The sequence below is a fragment of the Ochotona curzoniae genome, unplaced genomic scaffold (assembly GCF_017591425.1).
Source record: "Ochotona curzoniae isolate NIBS_2020 unplaced genomic scaffold, NIBS_Ocur_1.0 patch426, whole genome shotgun sequence".
Lineage (NCBI taxonomy): Eukaryota > Metazoa > Chordata > Mammalia > Lagomorpha > Ochotonidae > Ochotona > Ochotona curzoniae.
The window spans coordinates 852,822-866,980 of record NW_024467002.1 but is presented as its reverse complement, the minus strand read 5'-3'; the positions used below and the strand labels follow the sequence as shown (position 1 = coordinate 866,980).

The 14,159-nt window shown below is 44.4% G+C and overlaps 1 protein-coding gene across 1 annotated transcript; it reads right to left on the bottom strand.

Annotated features, from left to right (window-relative positions):
• Positions 1 to 1,033: 1,033 nt before the first annotated feature.
• On the bottom strand, positions 1,034 to 13,803 carry LOC121167788 (probable small intestine urate exporter). The gene is made up of 10 exons (XM_040997378.1): positions 13,621 to 13,803; positions 12,723 to 12,956; positions 12,552 to 12,639; positions 12,054 to 12,140; positions 9,847 to 9,965; positions 9,564 to 9,725; positions 3,948 to 4,080; positions 3,715 to 3,862; positions 2,817 to 2,907; positions 1,034 to 1,168 (listed from the first exon to the last, which is right to left on the bottom strand). Exons 1-10 carry the CDS (start codon positions 13,738 to 13,740, stop codon positions 1,034 to 1,036), a joined length of 1,317 nt encoding a protein of 438 aa, XP_040853312.1. The 5' UTR covers positions 13,741 to 13,803.
• Positions 13,804 to 14,159: the final 356 nt, after the last annotated feature.

The following is a 14,159-nucleotide window of genomic DNA, read 5'->3' as shown; positions in this document are numbered from 1 at the left end:
ACTACGTTAGAGACAGCCAGAATAAAGTCAGAGTAAGGGACCCTACGCTGGAGAGACCTCCTGGGGGTGGCGCGAGCTGCACAGCCTGCATCCCTGTAGGACCAGCCTTCTGGAAGAGTCAGAACCCAGTCCTGTGCCTCCTTCACTGGACGGATCTTTATCTGCTGGACATTATGAATTCATTCTTTCTTTAAAGATTTATTTTATTTTTATTGGTAAGTGAGATATACAGAGAGGAGGAGAGATAGAGAGGAAGATCTTCCAGCCATTGGTTCACTCCCCAAGCGGCTACAACAGTCAGAGCTGCACCGATCCAAAGCCAGGAACCTGGAGCCTCTTCCAGGTCTCTCGTGCAGGTGCAGAGTCCCAAGGCATGAGCCATCCTCGACTGCTTTCCCAGGCCACAAGCAGGGAGCTGGATGGGAAACAGGGCTGCTGGGATTAAAATTGGCACCCATATGGGATCCCAGCGAGTCAAGGTGAGGCCTTTAGCTGCTAGGCTACCGCTTCGGGCTTGACAAATTCATTCTTTATCATCCGTCCCTCTTGCTCATTCTTCTCTTAGGCGCCTTCCTTACGCCAAGTCTCAGAAGGGCCCCGTATCCCCTTCTCACTTGAAGGGACACCATGTCACCTGCTGTGCTTCCCACTGCTCCAGATTCTTCTTTGATGACAGCCTTCCTGGAGGGTTTGTTTCTGCATGTTGGGCTCCTCTCCTATTCCTCAGTCCTGTGGTTCTAGCTTTCTCTTCTGCTCTGTTGAGAAACGCGTCCTCTGGCCCCTGACGTGCTCGCCGGTGTCACAGTGGAGAGAGTAGAGAACTCACAGACATTCAGACAAAGGAGCTCATTGTAACAGCCTCTTCTCCTTTAAAATCTCCCAGCACGTCAAGCCTTCAGGGCTGCAGAGCCAAGGGCTCTCAGAAGACACTACAAATGAGATCAGTCCCAGTTAAGTGAATCAACGGCGTGAACACCAATGGGAGCGTGTGAGCAGGAAAAACCAAGCACCAGGATCTTCTCACCTGGCTCACTCAGAAGTGAGTGAGTGTCTCTTCTTTAGCCCAGTCCTGCTCGTGTGCTTGGCCAAAGATAAGGTAGATGATCAGGCCGGTTATGTTAATGGCAGCTGTAATGAAGAAAACATTTCTCCAACCCAGTTCTGGATCCTAGAGACAGGAAACACCAAGTTATGAAGAGTCTCCAAACTCCCATCTATGCTGGCTCATGGAGGCTCTGGCTGCAGAGCTCACTGCCCCTCCCTTAACCCTGCTACGGCGTCAGGCTCTTCCTTGCTGGTGGAAGTTGCCAATGAGGCTGGTAGACTAGCAACGGGAATGCTGCTGGCTAAGACACCCACCTGTCCAACTTTTGCTGAATTGCGACTTTTCAAGCAGTCCTTTCTTGACCTCATTTAAGTTGAAATTCCACCTTGTGATGTACCCTGTTCTCACGTTTCTCTTATCATCTACCTCCATTCAATGTACCACGAACTCCACTTATTTCACTGGTTTTCTATTGGTTTCTTTTCCTGCCATACAGGTTTCATAAGAGAAGGAACTTTTGCTTTCCTGGTTCTAGTGAAGTGTGTGCATGAATGAATGGATGCGTAATGAACAGATTGGCAAATTACAAGGGAGAAACGAGATCAGTGTGAGAATTTCTGTTTCAAACAATAAATTCCCTGACAACGCGTTAGTCAATGACAGAAAGGGAATGAGAGCTTAAAAGAGAGAGAGAGAGAGAGAGAGAGAGAGAGAGAGAGAGAGAGAGAGAGAATAAAACTTATTTTATTAAAAAGAAATGCCATTTCTGGGACTGGCATTTGGTCCAGTTGTTAGGATTCCATGGGTCTGTGTGAATCCCACTTCAGGGGACCTGGGCGAGGGCCTTGGTTTTGCTCCTGATTGAAGCTGCCTCTAATGTACCCCTGAGTCTGCCACCCATGGAGAAGACCCAGACGGAGCTCCCGAATCCTGGCCCAACCATGGCTGTTGTGGGCAGTGGTGGAGGACGACAGCTGAGGTCTGTATGTCTCTCTGTCTCTCTCTGTCTTTCCCTCTCTCCCTCCTCATCTCTTCTTTCAAACGAATCAACAGTTTTGAATAGCCTTCTTTGTTCATCTACATTCACTTTAAGAGTGATGAGTGAACGTAAAACACACCTTTCTTCGCATCTGCATTAATGAGATTCTTGGAAAAACTCAAGTCCCCAAACAAATTTATTGATTTTTGTTTAGGTGAAACACTCGGTTCTAGGTTGGAATTCTATACAATTAGAGAAACAGAAACACTGTTCAGAAGAACATCTCTACCAACTGTACGTGAGCCCATACGTGAGAAAACATTGTTCCCACACACTGACACTCACTCAGCATCTTGCATTATTCATTCTGCAAATATTTGTGGGTTTCTGTGCAGAGTGATAGAATCATTTTGCCAAGAACATTCATTATTCTAACACTAAAAGTCTGAATCCTGGCAAATCCCTCGGTCCCCAGCAAACCAGGGTGCTCCCATTCCACAAGGAGCAGTGTCAGGAGCACTGCTAGAAGTTTTGGTGTTTAGCATGAAAATCTCGTCCTGCAGAACTCACGCAGCACAGATGTGTAATCCCGAGCACTGCCCCTTACTCCACACATGGGAAACTTCCCAAGTAGAGCCAACGGTGGGAAAGAGGGCGCATCAAGTGTTTGATTCCTGAGTTTGCAGTTGAATCAGATTGAAAAGAGAGCAGAACTACTCTTGATTTGACTTCTATTAAGTGCCCTCTAGCTTGATTTTTTCTTATGACTACTCACCAGAGAAATGTTCTCACCTGACTGAGCAAGACTCCAGAGACGCTGGGAGAGATGGCTCCAGCTATGTTCACACACATTTGAAACAGCCCCTTGAGGAAGCTGGTGTACCTGGGGAGGGGGAAGAAGAGGGACATTTCCACATACGCAGAGGGTCACTCTGGGGTAGACTTCTGTTGATCTGAAGGCTTGTAATTGCACCAAGCCTTGGTTCAACTTGAACAAACCATACTAAACAGCGAAGAGCTTAATCCTGTGCTGGACTGCGAGGCATCCAAGACGTGAACTGTGCTAGTTGGCTGATATTGCTTATTGTTTGTGCAGAATGATGGTTTTCACAGGTTTATAGATCTGCTTGTTTATTGCAACTGAACCTGCCTCTGTAGGCTTTTATTGGGGTATAGAGGGACTTGTGTGGCATGACAAAGTTTCTTTCTGAGCCCAAGGTATCACAGACAACATGTCTCAGTGGTTCCTGTCCCGAAGATCAAGTGTGATGTTTGCTGCTACCCAAGACCCTAGAAGTACGGTTGGAAACATAGTCCACTCTGCAAGCACCTGCAGTGGGGATGAGGGTTTCTGCTATGATTCTGTGTCTTTGTCCTTCATGTAAACGAAAACACTGTGGTTTCTCATGACTGTTCTGGCCCCACATCTTCAAGAGAGACATGTGTGTTTCCACCAGCTGAGCTATGAGCAGAATTACCAACTTCTCCTGTTTCATCCTTTTAAGTCTTCTTTCACATCGAGTTCACCCTGACTGACCAGCTCCAGGTCCCCTGCAGGCATTATTCGGGAGTAGGACCAGAATTGACATTTCCTGTGACTTGTGGTACATGTCTCAAGTTATCTGGGTGTCAGATTGAGGGCTGCTGGACCCTCAATGAATTCCTAGGAAGGAGGCAAAGGGATCCCTACCGAGGAGCGATGTCCACGAAGTTCACTAGGGCTCCTGATTGGCTGAAGCTGCTGAAGACAGCAGACAGGACCAAGAAGACCATGGTGGCTCCTTGGCTGGATCTGACCCAGTGCAGAGACACAAGGACGGCCGATGAGCCGAGGACCCCTGGGGTGCAAGGACACACAGAATGAAGGGCAGGCTGCCTGAGCGAGTGGCTCCCAAGCACTCCTGTGCCCAGCACGCTCCTTACCTATAGCAGTGAAGAGCTTCCTGATGGTGATGAGTCTGAGGATTTTTCTGGAGAGGAGAAAATCTGCCAAGAGACCTCCCAGGATGATGCAGATCCAGCCAGCAACAAACGGCAGTGCCGACAGGATCCCACTCTGAGGACCAGAGATAAAGAGAACAGCTGTGCCATGCCCACCCTCCAGGACACAGCTGACCTCAGATGGGCTGACCACATCCCCAGCTTCCCTTCATATGAGCTAGGGTAAGTTTAGTGCCCGAGGGAACATATGCATATAGCTCACCTTGCCAGAAAAGCGGATGTTGGCTCTATAGAAATCCAAGATTCAGCAGAAAATAGATATTTTAAAAATCAAAGCCAGCAGAGAAACAGTCAAAGGAGATAAACAACTTAAGGCAAAACAGATATAAATGACTCTTAAACATCAAAAATTACACACTCACTTATAACACTAGCAAAACAACGCTACAGAGAGATATAAGTTTTGATGGATCAAGCTAGCAAAAATTTGCAAGATTTTTGGCATGCTCTGTGACAGGTTCTGTTCCCTCTCTCTTCAGACACACACACATAGAGAAGGGGGCAATTTTCAATAAATGTAAAAGTCTATAGGACATTCTGCCGTTGATTCAGCAATCTGATATGCAAAAAATTATTCCATAGAAATAGCCATGCGGTTGCATGAGAAATGAATGAGGTTTTCACTTGCAGCATTGCTCAAAAACCAACAGCAACCCAAACACCTGTCGTAAGGGTGTCGTGTACGGATACAAAAAGATCTTCATGGCATATTTAATGGCAAAAACTTAGTGGGTTGGAATCCCAAAAGTTGTACAAAATAGAATTAAAAGGTAAGTGTGATGTAAAAACACTTTCTTACCCCAAACATAGCTTTCTTACGGCACACTTGTCTATGAGTGTCTCGAGGTGCCCTCACATATAAAACACACCAGCATATGCAGTCTGTACTGCTTTATATAAAAACTGGGAAAATAAACATGACTATTCATGAGTGCTTGCATTCTTAAAAGGAAATAAAATGCAAAATCTAGAAAAGTTATTTGCGGAGTCGTCCAGGAGAGCAGGACCAATCAGAAATATGAATGGGAGTGGGACTTCTCACAACTGACTTTTTAAAGATAGACTTTTAAAGAATGCATTTGAAAAGTAGAGCCACAGGAGAGACAGCGTGAAAGGAATCTATCCGCTCCTTCTCTTCCCAAATTGCTACAAGGGCCAGCACTGTGCTAGACCAAAGCCGGGAGCGTGGTCCTTCTTCCAGGTTGCCCATGTGGGTACAGAGACCCCAAACCATGATCCATCTTCTGCTGCTTTCCCTGGCACATTAGCAGGAAGCTGGGCTGGAAGTGGAGCAGCCAGAACATGACAAACCAGCACCCCTGGGGGATGCCCACACTGCAGATGACAGCTGTACCGTCCACACCACTGAACCGCCCTCCACTCGCTCACTTTTTAATACTGTCTTGAAATTTTGAATTCTATTACGGTCTTTTGCATCTCTAAATTCACATTTTTAAATCTGCCAGGATCAGAGGACTATCGTGCGTAGAATACAAGCACATCATTAAAGGGAGCGATCTTCACCTGGTTCAAGTGGATCATTCGTTTTACACACGAGTAGCTGAGGTCATCGAGGCTCATGTGGCTTCGTCCAAGGACCTCACGTATCCTTCTCCTCCTCATCCTGGGTTTCCTTTCTGGTCCCACACCAGACACAAATCACTTGACCATATAGTGAGGCTCATGGAAACTGTCACCCAGCCCTATTACCTGGTTTTTCTGGTCTTGCCTTGCCCCGAGTGCCTGGTTGGTAAATTTGGTTTCCTTGCTGGCTGAGACCCTGAACCCCTGTAGGAGACAATGGACCACTTTTCTGTTCTGAGGCTCTCTGATCTCAGGACCACTGGCTCCTGACCCCCCATTGAGAAGGTCAGCTTTCTGGAGCCTCTGAGCACGGTTAGAGGAGCTCTCAGTAAAAAGCTACGTTTAGATTACGGAGGGTGAAGATACTAAACAATTCCCAGACTTTGTGATCTGTCACTAGATACCACACCATCTGATGTCCTCTTTGCCACTTGTCTTCTGCAGGTTAAGCAGAGTGCTGGTTTGATTTGTGGCTGCACTGCCTCCAACCCACTTCCCTCTCATGCACCTGGGAAAGAAAGCAGCAGAAGATGGCTCAAGTCCCTGGGTTCCCCCTCCACATGGAAGCCTTGGATGGGGTCCCAACTTCAGTCTGGCCCAGTCCTATCTATTACAGCCATCTGCGAAGTAAATTTGTAAATGCCACACTTTTTTTTTTCAAATAAACAACAATAAATTTCTTTTAAAAAGACATCGCTGTAGCAGAAGTTAAAAGGCTTGCGTTAAACAACCAGAAAACCCGTTCATTCTGTGAAAATTCAGAGAACAGTACAAAATGTTTAATTTTAAATGTCCATAATTTTTATATGTGTCCTATTTGGGACTGTATGTCCTATTTTAAAATTTTTATTGTACTTCTTTTTATTATTATTATTGTTGTTGTTGTTATTGTCATCATTTTAGGACACAGTTCCGTAGACCGTGGGATTTTCCTTCCCTCTTCTCAAGTCCCCTCCCCCACCGCTAAGTTCCCCTATATTATTAGTATAGTTCTTCATAAACAGTCAATTGTCCATCATTGCTGGCATGGACAATGGCAGTATCCTATTGTCAAAATATAGTAAACAGTTTCATTGGGAGTCCATCTTTGTCTGGAAGTAGAGATGCATACTGCATTGTATCCTCACATCTGGATATGATAGTCTCCATTACACAGTTACTGTACATCCCCTTAAATGAAAAACCACAAAACAAAATCAACAACAGGAAGAAAAACAGAAATTTACAATGCCATGAAGTTAAATAAAATGCTACTAGATATGATAGTCTCCATTACACAGCTACTATACATCCCTTTAAATCAAAAGCCACAACACAAAATCAACAACAGAAAGTTAAATAACATGCTGCTGAGTGACTAATGAATGTGTCTCTGAAGAAATGAAAAAGAAAATCAAGAACCTTCTTGAAGAACATGATGCTTCTGTATGATCTATGAGTCAGTGAAGAATTTAATCAGAAGAAAGTGTTTTGAAGAGATGAAACTAACAAAAAAAAATCAAAATCCATGAGATATAGTTTCCACTGATCTTTGTTGGTGAGATATGTCTCCTGTAGGCAACAAATAGATGGGTTTTGTTTTTTGATCCAGTCTACTAATCTATGACGTTTGATTGATGAGTTTAAGTCATTTATATTCAGGGTTAATATGAATGGGTGGTAATTTGGTTCTGTCATTTTAGCAATGGATTGTTCATTGATTTAGTCTTCTGTTGTTATTTTACTGGGATGTTCTTCCCATTTGCCTTTGGTTTTGGTGGGTGCTATTCCTTTTCTCTGTCAAGAGAACATCTTGAAGTATCATTTGTAGGGCAGGTTTGGAAGAGGTATATTCTTTAAACTTTTCTTCTCTGTGCAAGAATTTCATTTCAATTTCAAACACAAAGGAAAGCTTTGCTGGGTATGTTATCCCAGGCCGACAATTTTCTTGCTTTTAGAATCTGGACTATGTCACTCTATTCCATTCTGGCCTGTAGAGTTTCCTGTGAGAGGTCTCCTGTGAGTTTAACTAGCATTCTTTTATATGTCAGTTGATGTTTTTCATGTGCACATTTACGGATCTTTTCCTTATGTTGGATTGAAGAGAGTTTGGTTTTCATGTGTTGTGACCAAGATCACTTTTGGTCAACCCTGTTGGGAGTTTTGTGCCCCTCCTGGATGTTGTTTCTCAATTCCTTTTCCAGATCAGGGAATTTTCCCCTCATTATTTCATTAAATACACTTATAAACCCATCTCCTCTTTCTGCACCATCTGGAACTCCCGTAACCTATATTTGGTCTTTAATAGTGTGTTTTATCCTTGAATATTTTTTAGCTTAACCCGGTTCTGCTTCCAGCTGTTTGATTGTTTCCTTCTGGTGACAAGGAATGTCTTTTAATTTTGAGATTCTTTCTTCTGCCTCCTTCATTCTGTTTTGGAGACTCTCCATTGTACTTTTAATTTGCTCCACTGTATTCTTCATTTCTGATATATCAGCTTTCATTTGATTCATTTCCAGTGTGACATATTTCTTGAATTCCTTGAATGCCTGTATTACGTGCTTCTCATTGTTGATAAGAAGTTTTATAACAAGTGTTTTGAATTCTGTATACCCATTTTCTCAATGTCTTCCTCAGTTATCTATGAGGTTGGCAAAGGATTTTGCTCTTTTTGCAGCGGATTCTTCAGTAATATTCATTGTGCCTTTGTCTTTTCTTTTGCTCGTGGTCATTGTACTTCTGGTTAGCAGATTCTCCTTGGGGTAGATTTCTAAGGTAAGTCACCCACAGGTCTACAGTTTGAGTTTACTTAATGCAGTTGGTACATGGCTCTTTGTTTGTGGTCACTTGTGCCACTCCCTCCACTGAGTGGTGACCAGTACAATGCATTGAACTTAGTGAGTTCATCCCAGCTCAGAGCATGCACAGCTCACTGTTGTCCCTGCAGTCTCAAAGCCTTTGCCACACTGTACATAATGGTGCCTAATGTCACAGTGCAGAGTTCTTGATCTATTGGCTGTTAGGTCTGGGGGCTACTTGCACCTGTTTTGGGTGGATCCTGTAGGATGTCATGTCATTGCAATTCACTGTGTCAGAAATGAGTTTGCTCCTAGCTTAGTGCAGGCAAGTTCCTGTCCCATAGCGTTTTCCTCCCTACACAAAACGGTACCCAATTTGATTCTGTTGGGGGTCTTGGCTGTGAAATCCACCCTGTTCCTTTGCCACCTGTTTAGGATCTGCTGCTCTGTCTCTGCTCCTGGTCAAATCAAACAAACCAGCAGGACGGACAGTTCTTTGTCTGGGTTCACCTCCTGAGCTCCCGGTGAATGTCCCTTCCCACCTGGTTGCTGGTGGAGTTCCGGCTGCTGGTGGAGTTCAGATCACTGCTTGCTGGATGGCTCTGGGTATCAGTTACTGCAACACCACACCATTGTGTCCACTGCTTCTCATGTCTGTCAGCCTCCAGGTTCCCCTGTCCTCTTCTATTCCCTGGAATGTGCCCTCTCTACTTCTCCCTGGGTAATGTTTCTCCGATGTTTAAATGTGTCCTCACCCTATTCTGCCATCTTGATTCTCCCTGTATCTCCTATTAATAATGTCTTATTTTCAGTTTAGGCTGTTGATGGATCTTCATCAGTTTTCTCAAAGGCGGAATTTCCTTTGTTCATCTTTTGTTGTTATATCATCAGTGGAATATCCTGTGACAAAATGCTGATTGAAACAAAGATAAAATTTGTGTACAGGTCTTTTAGAAATACGACATTCTATGAATACCAACCTAAGCTAGGCCCCCCTCTATCTTGATCCAGTTAATAGTAGACCATGTTAAGAGCAATCAGAACACAAGTTACCCAGGTTACATTCCCCACCTGGGGATCTTGACCTAAGCTCCGATCCTGTGACCACGGATAAAAGAGAGAACTGTATAACAAAGCATTGAAATGGAAGGGCCAGGTGAACTGTCTCTGTACTCACATCTCTGACGTTGGTTTGAAGCATAGAACTGATGTATGTTGGCATGTATGTCATCACTATTTGCAAGGTCCAGTATTCACAGAAATGAAACAGTAATATGGCCCACAGTGGCAGAGACGTGATCATAGCTTTAATGGGAAGAGACCAGTCTGGCAAGCGATCCTGAAAGAAAGCAACCATCAGTATCCCTCTGCCAGAGACAAGAGCTCCGTTCCAACGCCCTCTTCAGTGAGATGTGCAGACACAGAGACGCGGGGAAGTGGAAGGAGAGTGCTCTGAGTACCTGCTGAGCCAGTGATGCTGCGATGTGTCTCTTCTCATCAGCACTGATAAAGGGGTGCCTCTCAGGGTCATTGTAAGCAAGAGGAAACCACAGAAGACAACAGGCACAGCCAATTCCACCTGGAGAAAGAGGATCCCGTTGGAGTTCTTCAGCTAGCCTCTGCTTGGAGACAATTCCTGAGGTTGAAAGAATGGCCCCCACACTCCACTCCTCCCTGCAACTTGGCCTTTCGATAGCCCTAGCACAGACAGAAAGACTCCCCTTCCATTTGACTTTGGCCTCATCCTTAGTACCTGCTTGTGCCGATGCAATGAGACATCCCAATTAGTGCATTAAGAACAAGTACCCTGTATGTTTATTTGTTTTGTGGGATGTTCTGGCCTTTGGGGGGAACATGTCCTAGCTATTCCATTGACCAAAGCAATGCAGAGACACCCAGCTTGCCTCAGAACAATGAGAGTCAATAACCACTATTTCAAAGCACTCTTTAAAGCATAGCACACCGTCAGTGGTTCTTGCTGCATCTGCCCCAACTGTTTGAAAATACCCACCAGGCATGAGTACCTATCCGAAGCCCTCCCACTAGATGTGCTTGTACAGTTTCTTTCCTCTCCATGCTTCCTGAAAGCATGGAGAGTTCAAAGCGATAACCTTTGTATGTAAAATTAATTACCCAGTTCATGTCTAGACACAAAACGGAATTCATACTCCGAAAACACATTTTCTTCAACATATAAATCATTACACTGTTGAGAAACACAGTGTTATCAGTTTTGAGTGGAAATATGACACTTGTCAGAATTCTCTGTTTAATTGGACCGGCAGGTTAAACTGCCACCTGTGACACTGGCATCCCATATGAGCATCAGTTCAAATTCCTCCTGCCCACTTCCAATCCAACTTCCTGCTAACATGCCTGGAAAGGCAGCATAAGATTCCCAAGTGTTCTTGGCTTTGGCCTGATCCATTGAGGTCATTGGGGAATGAACCCTCTCTGGCACAGTGTGTGTGCGTGTGTGTGTGTGTGTGTGTGTGCATGCGTGTGTATGCTGCTCTCCTTGTAAATCTCCTTTTAAATAAATATATAAGCAATTATTAAATTCCATTTTTAGAATCTTGACAGAAGCCATCCATTTCGCTAAATTTTTAAGGATATAGCATTGCAAAGTCACAGTTTTGTCATCCAGGAACTTTTTCCTTTATATATATATATACATTTACATTATATATATGTGTTTTGCTTTTTTCTTTTATTGGTTTTTCTTTTTAATTTTTTTCTTTGCCATCAAAGAGCTTAAGCAAGTGGGAAGAGTTAGATATGAAAATTAGCAATGGTTGTTCATTAAAATTGAAGGGTATTAATATTAATGCAATAATTACCTAATGAGTTCATACTTTGTGTATACTTCTTACTGGTTCTCAAGCCCTTAAGCACAGCGAGGCATTCTCTTTGAATGATTTTTATGATCTCTGAAGGTTGATGCACTATAGCCATCAATCTCCAAAGATCTTCTGCCCTGGCGCATATATTAACTTGATGCTACAGAATCCATTGGTCGAAGAAGACAATGCCCTAATGAGAAGTTAAGCCGAGTATAACTTGGAGAGTCAGGCAATTTGAGGTAGGAGGTCAGATTTTGCAGTTCTGACACACTGAAGCGGCTGGAGACCCATGAAGGGAAGATGTCACTTCTGGAACCTTCCAAGTGGCTTGGGATCTTTCTGTGTGGAACTTCTCCCCTAGCATCACATGATCTGCCCTGTCCTGCAGTTTCTCCTGATGGATCCTTCATTCCAGCCACTATTCAACCTACCATTAGGCCACATGCACACAATATGCTGGTTGTTGTCATCATATGAGACATTTGGAAGAATGCGTTACATAAACAACCATGCTCAACACCATAACCCCATCAAGACAACATTTCCAGTCTCTTTGAAAGAAATTTCCCCAGAGTTCTTTCATGTTAATTTAGAAAGGGGAAGGAATGCTTTGATGTCTTTAAAAGTCCTAAGGACACTCTGTGTGTCATTTTATAACACATTCAACTCGCATCATGATTAGCTCTGACATGACCAGCATTAGTAGTATAAACACCCGTATCGATTAGGATTTGGCTAACCATAGGCAAGTTTGGACCTCAGAAATTGCATTCAACATTCTGTTCATGAAATAAAATGCTGAGATTTGAAAGGTGCCAACTCACCAAAGATGTAGAAGACATAAGGCCATCCAATGGTCTGGCAAATGAGACCGCCCACGATGAATACCAGGAAGGATCCCAGCATCCCCCCTGAGCAGAAGAGGCAAGGACGGTTTAGACGAAGGACTTGTACTGGTTATCTGCATGCTTCCTATGAAGCTGAGCTGTGCAGCACTGAAGGTGTGAGCCTCAGGGTCACTGCCTCATCCCAGTTCTGGCTCGCTCAGCTCTGTGATCCTCAACAAATTGAGTTCATTTGTAACTCAATTTCCTTGGGCATGAAATGGAGATTATGTTTCATACAGCTCAAGTATAAAAGTAAAATCAATATTTGTAAAAACCAAGAATCTCTGGTATACAGTAAGCATTCCATTGTGAGCAAGGCTTTACAGCAAGTACTATCAAGACAAAGGGGCTGGGGTGGAAGACGTGGGTCCTTCTGAGGAGCGTAGCTTGCAGCCTCTTGGACTGTGTGTTGGGTGGGGACAAGGAGTCGATTACCTGATGCAGCAATGCTGATGAGCTGACTCCTTTCCAGCGGGGGAGCCCATTTGACCCAAATGGAATACTGACCTGTCAAAACCGTGACCTGGAAGGGGACATCCCATTCTCAGACATATGAGATCATTCTGGAACCTATATTGCGAGTGTACTTGGATAATATCTTGGTACCTGGGCTATGCCTTGAATAACACGTACGACAATGAGCGCAGCCACTCCAGCATCAGCTGACAATGGAATGAGGAGGGTCAGGACTGAAGAAATAAGCAAGCCAGCACCAACCACATACTTGGCTCCAAACACTCCAGCCACGTAGCCACTGGGAAGTGGAGCCACGAATGAGCCGTAGTTGAGGGAGCTGAGGATGACGCCCTGGGTTTCAGGGTTCCAGTCGTATTCTGGGGCCTAGGCAACAGAGAGAAGCTCACTGTCTGTCTTTGGCTGGAGAGCTGACGACTTTCATTGTGAGGACTTGAAGGACAGAAGGAGAGATGCAGGTGAGAGTCAGTTTCCCTTCTTTCTAATTCTCTTCAATTCCTCTAATCAGCTGCATATAAAAAGACAAATGTAGGTACAACCTTTTTCAATGTCTGACAAAAGTCAACCATCCAATTGAAATGTGACAGAGACTGAAGTACAGAGTGTCTTTAAAGAAAGAAGGCATCGCTGGAGGCAGGCCTTTGGTGTAATGACTCAGACAGCTGAGTCCCGTGTTGAAATGCCTGGGTCTGAGGACACTCTGTTTGCAATTCCAGCTGCCCGCCAGCATGCTGGACCCTTACCACCATACATGAGATCCAGATGGAGTGATGTTCATCATTATAGAATCAAAATGGATGACCACTAAGTGGCCTGTTTCCATCCCTGACAGTCCCTGGTTACAATCATAGATCCCAAGTTGGGTTGTTACCCCCTTAGATTGTCTGTTACGTTCTCACGTTGCTCCTGACATGTAATTTATGCTTAATAAATATTTGCCAGTGAAATGAATCACACTCTCTTATAAAACAATCCTTTCCATCAAGTTATTATGAATCAGAGAAAGGGCCCTCTGTCTCACCAAACTTACTATGGCCTGGGATTCCTCCCGCGTTGCGTTCCAGTCGTCCTGGGAGTTGATGGTGACATTGGGCTGGCCCTGCAGGGCTGTGTGGTTCACCATGGCAGTGATGGCAATGCTCAGATTCATTTGTTGGGTGTATATTGAGAAGTTACAGATATGCAAGATGAAGGCCAGTCCATGTCGGACTGAGCAAAAGCCTGAGAGGAGAAGGCACACGAAGGCTCCGTCAGGATGATTCCCCCGATCTTGCGTAAGTTCAGAGAGAGAGAAGGCTGGTATTTTTGTGTGTACCAGAAACACACACACACACACACACACACACACACACACACACACACACACAGATATTACTCCCCTTGGTCCAGCTCCCAGGAGAAAGCACTGTTCAACAGAACCCACGCCCCATTGGCCAGAGCGAGCATAAAGGAATTGCTTTCCAGGTGGGATCATGGGGTAAACTGGTGAGGATGGGAATAGGAAGAAATTGATGAAGGACTTGGCCAGAGAGAAAGAGAGAGGAAATCGTTGAGAATGGTTCTCGGTGC